This window comes from Triticum dicoccoides, chromosome 4B, assembly GCF_002162155.2.
Source record: "Triticum dicoccoides isolate Atlit2015 ecotype Zavitan chromosome 4B, WEW_v2.0, whole genome shotgun sequence".
NCBI lineage: Eukaryota > Viridiplantae > Streptophyta > Magnoliopsida > Poales > Poaceae > Triticum > Triticum dicoccoides.
In genome coordinates, this window is record NC_041387.1 from 4,276,839 (window position 1) to 4,286,020 (window position 9,182).

The 9,182-nt window shown below is 46.3% G+C and overlaps 1 protein-coding gene across 3 annotated transcripts; it reads left to right on the plus strand.

Moving 5' to 3' along the window:
- Nucleotides 1-5,784: 5,784 nt before the first annotated feature.
- Nucleotides 5,785-8,847, plus strand: LOC119294498. 3 transcript variants are annotated; one of them, XM_037572693.1, is made up of 10 exons: nt 5,785-6,245; nt 6,320-6,338; nt 6,896-6,958; nt 7,528-7,798; nt 7,884-7,939; nt 8,014-8,103; nt 8,178-8,237; nt 8,307-8,372; nt 8,449-8,519; nt 8,632-8,847. In XM_037572693.1, the coding sequence occupies exons 4-9, from the start codon at nt 7,535-7,537 to the stop codon at nt 8,480-8,482; spliced, it is 570 nt and encodes a 189-aa protein (XP_037428590.1). In that variant the 5' UTR covers nt 5,785-6,245; nt 6,320-6,338; nt 6,896-6,958; nt 7,528-7,534; the 3' UTR covers nt 8,483-8,519; nt 8,632-8,847. The 3 variants fall into 3 exon arrangements, 2 of the variants coding, with proteins under 2 accessions (XP_037428590.1, XP_037428589.1); XR_005143442.1 differs by having other exon boundaries at nt 6,320-6,958; nt 8,449-8,562; XM_037572692.1 differs by having other exon boundaries at nt 6,320-6,958.
- The last annotated feature ends 335 nt before the right edge of the window (nt 8,848-9,182 follow it).

Below are 9,182 nucleotides of genomic sequence, written 5' to 3' on the forward strand. Positions count from 1 at the left end.
AGACCCCTCGCACCCACTCCGGCAAGCACACCTCCTCGGGGTGTTGCGCTTCCGTTGAGAACGTGCAAGAGAGCTCCGCCGGCAAGAGCAAGAAGTCCAGAGCCACACCACCAAAGACCAAGAAGGTGCTCGTCAAGGAGGACGGACGGGGGGAGCTTTTACCATAAGCTCCACCCTCGACGGCAAATAGGAAAGCGAGCTCGTTACCTTCCTGCGGGCGAATGTCGATGTGTTTGCATGGCAAGCCTCCGACATCGCCGGTGTTCCCTGGGAGGTGATTGAGCACCACCTTGCTGTTTGTCCTCATGCGCGGCCCGTCAAGCAGAAGGTCGGGAAGCAAGCTCTGGAGAGGCAGGAGTTCATCACGGGGGAAATCAGAAAGCTAGAGGCGGTAGGCTTGGTGAGAGGAGTGCTCCATCTGACGTGGTTGGCCAATCTGGTAGTAGTGCGCAAGGCAAATGGGAAGTGGAGGCTATGTATTGATTACACAGACATCAATAAGGCCTATCCAAAGGATCCCTTCCCGTTACCGCGCATTGACCAGATTGTTGACTCCATGGCTGGGTGTGACCTCTTATCATTCCTTGACGCCTACTCAGGATACCACCAGATCTTCATGACGAAAGAAGATGAGGAAAATACAGCATTCATCACCCCATGTGGTACGTATTGCTTTTTACGGATACCTTTCGGGTTGAAGAGTGCTGGCTCAACCTTTGCAAGAGCAGTCCAAATTGGTTTTGAGCCCCAGCTACATAGAAATATGGAAGCTTATATGGATGACATAGTGGTCAAAACCAAGGACAAAGCAACCCTCGTGCAAGATCTGGAGAAAACATTTGCATACCTGCGCAAGATCAACCTCAAATTGAACCCTGAGAAGTGTGTCTTCGGCGTCCCATCTGGCAAGCTTCTCGGGTTCTTTGTGTCCCAGCGTGGGATTGAAGCAAACCCAGATAAGATCAAAGTCATCCAGCAGATTGAGGCACCCAAACGGATCAAGGACGTGCGTCGGCTCACTGGCTGCGTTGCTGCCATGAGCCGGTTCATCTCCAAGTCCGCGGAGCATGCCCTCCAATTTTTCAAGATTTTGAAGAAAGCAGGGCCAGTGGAGTGGACCCCAAAGGCCGAGGCAGCACTGCAAGATTTTAAGAAATACCCTTGCCGGGCCACCCGGCAAGGCCCTCACCGAGCATGCCAGCAGGGCCACTGCCAGGTCCACACCAGCCTAGTCTCCGCCGCCGTTCGCATGCAGCTGCCGACCCAACCAGCTGGGCAGGCACCTGCGTGGCAACATGCAGCCCTTCGTGGAGGCTCCACCACCGCGCCACCTCAGCTCTCTGCCTGCCTACATGGCACCGCATGCACCGCAGGTCAGGGCGCGTGTCCAAGCGAGGAGGAGCGGCGACGGACGGGACGGGCCTCGCCCCCGCCCCCGATAAAATGAAGAGACACCTAAGCCTCACATTAAATGCGCTTTGTCCTGTAATACCAGCAATAAGCTCGTAGCGCTGTAGCACTTTCCACCTCCTATGTGCCACTGTGGCAGCCCCTTTTCGCCTATAAAAGGAGGCCCATGGCGCACTGGAGAAGGATTCGGCTCTTTCGAACCTGGAACACCCAGAGCTAGTTCAAGAGCTCAAGAACACTAAATACATCCACCAAAGCAGGATCATAGGGTTTTACGCATCTTTGCGGCCCGAACCTGGGTAAATCCCCTTTGTGCTGTCTGTTAGTCCCGCTCTTCTCACGATCCCGCGTCCCGCAACCGTAGTAGGGATTCCAGTGATCCCATAGGTGTCATTTCCCACCGACACACGTGTTGCTCCCGCCGGCGACGCACCCGGCCAAGCAGTTCGGCGGGTCCTCGGGCTCCGCCGAGCCCTTCGCCAACATCGATGGGTTCCTGTTCCAGGGCGGCACCCTGATGCCCGCCTACTTGGCCCCGTCATCCTCGCTGCTCCGTGCTGATGAGGCGCACCCGCCCGTCGTCCACGTCCAGACGCCGCCGAGATTCTCCAAGCTGGAGTTCACGACCTATGACGGCACTATCGACCCCCTGAATTGGCTCAACCAATGCGACCAATTTTTCAGGGGACAGCGCACGCTTGCGTCCGACCGCACCTGGATCGCCTCGTATCATCTCCGAGGAACCGCGCAGACGTGGTACTACTCCCTCGAACAGGACGAGGATGGCATGCCTATACAAGGGGGCCGTCTGCGGAGCTTGGGTGTCTTCCGTTCCTTACCTCGGTGCAAGACTTCACTGACCGCTTCCAGGCACTCGGGTGCCACGCCCCCGGTGTTTTGGCTCATCAGCGGGCTGAGCTCTTTGTCGGCGGCCTACCAGACCACATCCGCGTGGACGTGGAGATGCGCGGGCCACAACACCTCCAGACGGCCATGTACTACGCCCGGGCGTTCGAGCGTCGCACGATCGCCATTCAACAGGCGCCACCACACCGGGCCGCTGGGCTGCCACCTTGGCCGGAAGTTCGCGCGCAGGGTCGGCCTGCCCAGGCATCCGCGGCGGCCCTTGCCGCAGCTGCGGCACGCCCGTTTCGCCGGCTCACCCCGGCCGAGCAACTCGAGCGTCGCCGCCAAGGGTTGTGCTTTAACTACGACGAGCCCTACGTACCGGGCCACGTCTGCTCATGACTCTTCTACCTGGAGGCTGCAGACTACATTGAGGAGGACCCCGCCGCCGCCGGGCTCGGCGACCAGCCTTCCAGCTCGAGGACGAGCTGTTTGTGCCGGCGGGGAGAGATGTTATGACCGGCATATTAGGGGCTTAGCCCAGTTAGTTGTAGCCCAGTTTATTTTATCGTTATTAGGGGCTTAGCCCAATTATCTTATTAGGAGGATTATATAAACTCGTGTAAGGACCTGTTTCGGGATTAAGCAAGAAGCAATCATATTTGCTCGGCTTTCTTAGGGAGCCGGGAGACCTAACACTAGCCGCTGTCCCTGCTCTCTCTCTCTCTCTCTCTCTCTCTCTCTCTCTCTCTCTCTCTCTCTCTCTCTCTCTCTCTCGCCCGCGCGCACGCACGCAACGAAGGCGCCCCAGCGCCGGCGACCACGCCTTCCTCCACGCCATCCCTACAACCTGAGACCACAGTCTGATAGGGATCCGGTTCCTACCACCAACATTCCAATAACTTTCCCCACAGAGAACAATCACTGACATAACAAAGGAGTTCCACTCTAAAATTTTATTTCACATAAAAGAATCAACCAATCTTCACATGTGTGTATGAATATGCATCTCACAATTGCACAATCGGTGGGATGACCGTAGCAATCAACCTCCTATATCTGGGATTTTTCTGCTGGGCACCAACTGAAAACTAAACTTGTTCTTTTTCGGTCTTGACAGCCCATGACCCAGGATATGGAAGAGCAGAAATGCCCTGAAAACAGAACACTCCTGTATAATAAAATGACGTTCCAGAGCTAGAATACAATACAGTTATTCAAAAAAGGCAAAGCAGTAATATACCATCTTTCACAGTGAACTCAGCACCACCACATTTCAATTCTCTAGCCCCATCCTCAAGTCTGGCCTCGTACTTAACTGCACCAAGCAATTGAATAAAGCTTAGAACCCATCACACCACTGCATCCAGTGGTTATCATTGTTAAGCCAATTTCATAGCAGAAAACAAACTAATTTGTAAACTGTTTAAATAGACTGGCACACAGGTGCTACCTACTCCTGAACTACAAAATTCAAATTGAAGCTTCTAATCCTGAATAAATGGATTGATAATGTAAGGAAATTGCCAAATAATTCTGATAATGCACCTGAAGACATGTACAGCTGGATTCAGAATTCAGTCAATTGACAAGTTTTTTTTTTTTTGCAAGATAGTCAATTGACAAGCTGCTACTGAAAGTTCCAGAACGTTGGTGATTCAGACTAGAATACTTGATACAAACTTGAAGAAACTAAACTACAGAGTGCGTGCTTTGCGGCAAACCAACTGCACACAAACTTGATGATATCTTGGGCATAAGATCGTCCATCCAACAGCTCTCTTACCATTTACTCTCTCTGGTTACAAGAATCAAGTTCCCAGAACTTGTTTCCTCTTCATCTGCACCAAATGCAATCAATATGCAGAGGAACAAGAGTATAAAACGAAACTGAACATGGCATTACATTTGCTTTGCCAAACAAACAACAATTAGGCACTAGGTAGGTAGTCCATCATCGACTAAAACAAAACAGTGCATAACATCGAGTAGAAAGGAAGCTAAGTAATTAGACAGCGGGCTGAGCGATGTCTAGCAACATCTGCCGGAGCAATTCCTTGGACGGCCACCACGGCTTGCCGTCTTCTCCTGGGAAGCTGACGAACAAGGCTTCCAACTCCTCCACTGGCGGCGGCATCGGCATCGGCATCGTCGGTGTCGGCGTCGGCGGACACATTAGCAGCAGCAGCCTGTCGCCTTCCTCGTCGAGCGGAGCAAGCATGGGAGTGAAAATATATTTTAGAGCACCTGCACCCAGGCCCCTCTTATCTAGCCATCCATTTTTCGCATCAAGATCCGTGCAAATACATTTCTCTTTTTTGTTTCTCTCACCTAGACATGTCTTCAAGTTCAAACAGTAAAGCTTTCTAGCTAGAATCTAGGATAAAAAATTTAGATTTTTTCGTCCAACATAAATATACAAAATAAGTTTTATTTGATTAAAAAATATATTTTTTAGTATTTATGTTGGACGAAAAATTCTGAAAGTTTTATCCCACATTCTTGTTAGTAAGTTTTGCTGCGCTGCAAAGTTTGAGGTTCAAAACATGTTCTATATGAGAGAAACAAAAAAAAGAAAAATTTATATACGAAGTTAGTTGTCTCGCACAGATCTTAAAGCAATATTGGAGAGCCAAGATAGCACGGTCTGGGTGCAAGGTGCTCTAAAAATCTGCGTCCAGCATGGGAGGACCCATCATCATCCCCGGCTCCCCCCTCGCTAACATCCATAAGGCCGTCGGTGGCGTGGCATCCTGGGCCCTGGCCCAGTCTTCTTTACAACGAAATCCTGTTGCTTCCCAGCACACATCGGCCCACAGTTCTTGCCGCCCGGCCCATGGCTATTTACAAATACTTCGCTGTACAGGAGTATATATAGTTTGCTTTTTCTGTTATTTTTTCATTTCATGAACACTTTTGTAAATGTTGAACATTTTTTGTTCATAAAATTCAAAGAACAGACACATGAAGATTTTAATCCTTGGTGGCATTTCCAAGAAGAATCCCAAAATCCTACTGTGGTTGTCCAGATTGCTTATAAAAATAAAAATAAAAGAGCTAAAAGTATGAAACTTGTTCTGAGAATGCTAGAGAACCTATTATCTTCTATATCTAAATAGGGGCACCCCACTAGCTGATTTTCCAGCATCCACATGAAGCCACGTCATCTGAATTATTATGGCCGTTAATACAGTATAGCTCATCAGCATATAGCCGTCTGATCAGGAGTTGATGATATTTACTGATGCTTGCCACCGCTAAGTGGAGTGGATGGAAAATAACGATTCGTTCCTTCTCCCCGGCGCCATCCATTCTTCCGTCGCATCGGCCATCAGTTAAATATCCGTACGTGGGCTATAGAGTTGGGCTTTTGGTTGTTGGTTGGGATATGGATACGTAAGCCCATGGAGAACAATTCAGTAGCCCATGATGTATCCTCCCCACGTCACGTCAAAAAACCTTATCCTCCCATCGTGCGCAACCTATTTTTCCCATCCAGCCGCCGCCACGACGGCCATTCTTGCCCAGTCCCACGGCCAGCCATCGGCGCCGCTCCTACTCTGCCCGGCCTATCCCTCGGCCAACCGCCGTCACGCTGGTCGCTCCCTCACCAGGTCAGCCACTGCCACACCCGATGCTCTCTGGGCCAGCCACCGCGACCGATGCTCCTCAGCCTGCCGCCGTCGCTGCAAACGACGCTCCTCTGCATGCTGCCGCCACCACGACCGATGATCTCCCGTGAATTAATTCTCTTCCCGCTACCGCTCTGTAGCCACCACTAGCCTTCCGCCTCCACGACGTCTGCCATCCCAGCCACGAATGCACATGAAACGACATGCCACACCACATAATTCATCACCTATTCATTACCTCACTTTCCGTTACCCTGCAAATGCGTAATAAAATGGGTTTAAATACCCTATGTGGTACCATCGTCATCCATGACACACGCCTTCTCGCGTCCCATCTGGGAAGAGGCCTCCGGCCAGGTAGATGCACACTCCCTATTTCCAGAAGTATATGATTTTTCCATCCTGAAGCTTATGGCTTTGAATCTTCTCAGGTTGCGCTTCAGGACAAAGGTGCTCGACTCCACGTTATGCTTCAAACATCTCTTACTTGCTGGGAATTGTTTCATTACTTCACATGCCCCTTTGCATTTTTTCCCCCTGATTTGTGCTTTACTCTCACTTTGTCATGTGCAACAATGGTAAAATGTTAATATGAAAAATCAGGCTTTCAAATTCCATGGTACTTGCTATAGTTCTTTTAGATACAGATCGATTGCTCATCCAAATAAACTATGTTGATTATGGAAAATTAGGCTTTCAAATTTAATGGTACTTGCTATAGTTCTTCTAGATACAGATCGATTGTTCATCCAAATAAACTCTCTTGGTTCCTCATATTATTATACCCGAAACACTCCCTCTAGGTACTAGATGAACTGATCGAAAAGAGGCAAGGGGTAAGGTTATCGATTCATTTTTTGGACAGTTCAGTTAGTTAAATGATTATGTGGGCATATGAGTATATTTGTTACCAATGCAACATATATCTTTGAAAAAATTAAGATAGACCATGGTGTTCATGTCGATTCTATCAGCATTTGTGTTATCCTCCTTCTGCACTATCCCAGATTGCACTCCCGGATCGCACGTGACGGACATTTTGCTTCATAGATCTCTTGCTTCTTGCATCGGTAAGCAAATGCTCATCTCTGAATTTAATTGTTTGCACTTGATGAGCATACACACCTTCTATTTCTTTCCGTGCATATTATATACCATTGAATTTTTTTCCCTGAATTATTATCTGCATTATGTTTGTTCAAAACATATAGGCTGCAATATTCTTCCTTTTAGGGAAATTGAGTATCTATGGTTTACAAAGATGGATGGCGCCGAAAATTGTAAAATGCATCTTGGTAGGCATTTAGTCTCATGCAGTCATGGACACCCCCGCCTTACGTCACCCTTGAAAAAAACCAATCTACTTATTCGGACAACGGCCATGTGTGTACACAACATAGAAATAAAGGTTAGTTAGGATACAATATTGCAAGAAAAATTACCCTCAAGATTTCTATGAACAAACCACTCTATTAGAGAATGGCTTCACACACTATGCAATAAATACGGAGATGACAGTACTAACCTATTTGTTGTTCCTCACAATGTCATTTGATGGTATGTGCAAATATCTTTTCAAGTAGAATCGCAAAAGAAAAATCTTTTGAAGTATTGTGACAAAATGATTTGATTGTGGCAGATCAAAAATGGAGTCTAATGCTGGATCATCCTCTTCCCCAAGTGAAACGTTCAGTGAAATAGATAATCATATGGAATGTCTCTATATTACACCAAACGAGGCTGTTTGGCGCTTGCCTGAGTATCACATTCACCCTACATACCTGTCCACAAAAAGACTCCCTGTTATACTTAATGGAATGAAGAATGATTCAGTATCCCAGTTCCCCATAGGTCATGTCAAAAAGAAAAGCTTCTCAATCAACAACGCACACGTGCTTCGCTCTACAAAGGTTAGATAATTTATATTTAGTATATTCTTCCTCATTTCAACATATTACTTATAAAATACTAACTTGAACCATGAAATACTTCCAGCCATCTCCAATCAAAGAATTGATGACCCATCCATCTTCAACAATAAATATTGAGAGGTTTGCCATGAATACCAGCATAGAAGTTACAATCTCTATCTAAACACCGCTGACCGATTTTTTGCTATTCATAGTATGATGATCCAAACACCAGAGGACTCAAACAATACTACACATCCCTCTTGCCCAGGCGCAACTATCAACACTCAGAAAAAACAAGACAAGTATAATGTTTAGAACTCTGTATAAATCAACCGGTTCAGATTCAACATGAAATTCAAATCTCAATTTTTTGTAGGCACTCTTTAGCTAAAAGGATCGCTGAATTTACAGAAGATGAAACCACCAACAAAGAGAGGTATGAATAGAGAACAATATTCCTATTTACCATGTAATTTCTCAACGGTGCAATATTTACATGTCACAGTCAAAAGGAGGTTGATCTTGAGGCTGCAGAACTTCATCTTCAAGTTGTCAAAAAGCATAAGCAACAGTATGTGTGTCATCTCATATCACTTACCAAATTCCAAATATAATATTCATCATTATAACTTTTTGTTCTCTAACAGCAATGCAGGAAACAACATGACAATGAATAGCTAAGAAAGGCCAAGAGGATAACACCGATAAAAAAACATAGGTACTGTCAGTTTCATGTCCAAAGAAAATTGTCCGAAAGTTAGGTATGTCTCTGCTAGCCTGTTTAGAGGAGGATAAATGTATAAATACTAAGCTCTTTTTACAATATGCAGGATATTGTCAAGCACTCACTCAAGCAGCAACAAACTACACTGCCTTCTATTTGAATTACTTACATTGTGGCTTTAATTGTAATCTCTATCATTAGTAGTACTTTTGGGTGATCCGATGCATGTACTGAGTTATGGATAATGCTTATGCAACTATATACGGGCCGGATTACATTGCCTTTTATTTATATATATTTATATTGTGGCTCACTTTTTCAATCGCGTGAACTCATTGGTAATTACATGATGATCCTATGGATGTAGTGGCATGTGCATTAACCTTAATTATGAGGTATATGGGTTGCTTTTCACTTTATTGAGATGATAATGTAGATTTTACTATAATTGTTATCCACATATATTTTTTCCTGTTGCATCTGTGAATGGTACAAATAGGATAGGTTATGTCAAAATTTTCGGTATAATTACTTCCAAAATCTTGATTACATCCGTATGAATGAACCTACCAAAATTTTATAGCAAACCAACAACTAAACTAAATCATACTACTACAGCAGCACCCTACCTACACTAAGGCCAAGCAGCAGGTGCAT

What these genes read in the sequence shown, in the direction of transcription:
- LOC119294498 (XM_037572692.1), top strand. Translation starts at nt 7,535, where the DNA reads ATGGAGTCTAATGCTGGATCATCCTCTTCCCCAAGTGAAACGTTCAGT. An exon ending in ACTCAGAAAAAACAAGACAA is followed by an intron (nt 8,104 to 8,177) that starts GTATAATGTTTA and finishes AATTTTTTGTAG; the next exon opens with GCACTCTTTAGCTAAAAGGA. An exon ending in GAAACCACCAACAAAGAGAG is followed by an intron (nt 8,238 to 8,306) that starts GTATGAATAGAG and finishes TACATGTCACAG; the next exon opens with TCAAAAGGAGGTTGATCTTG.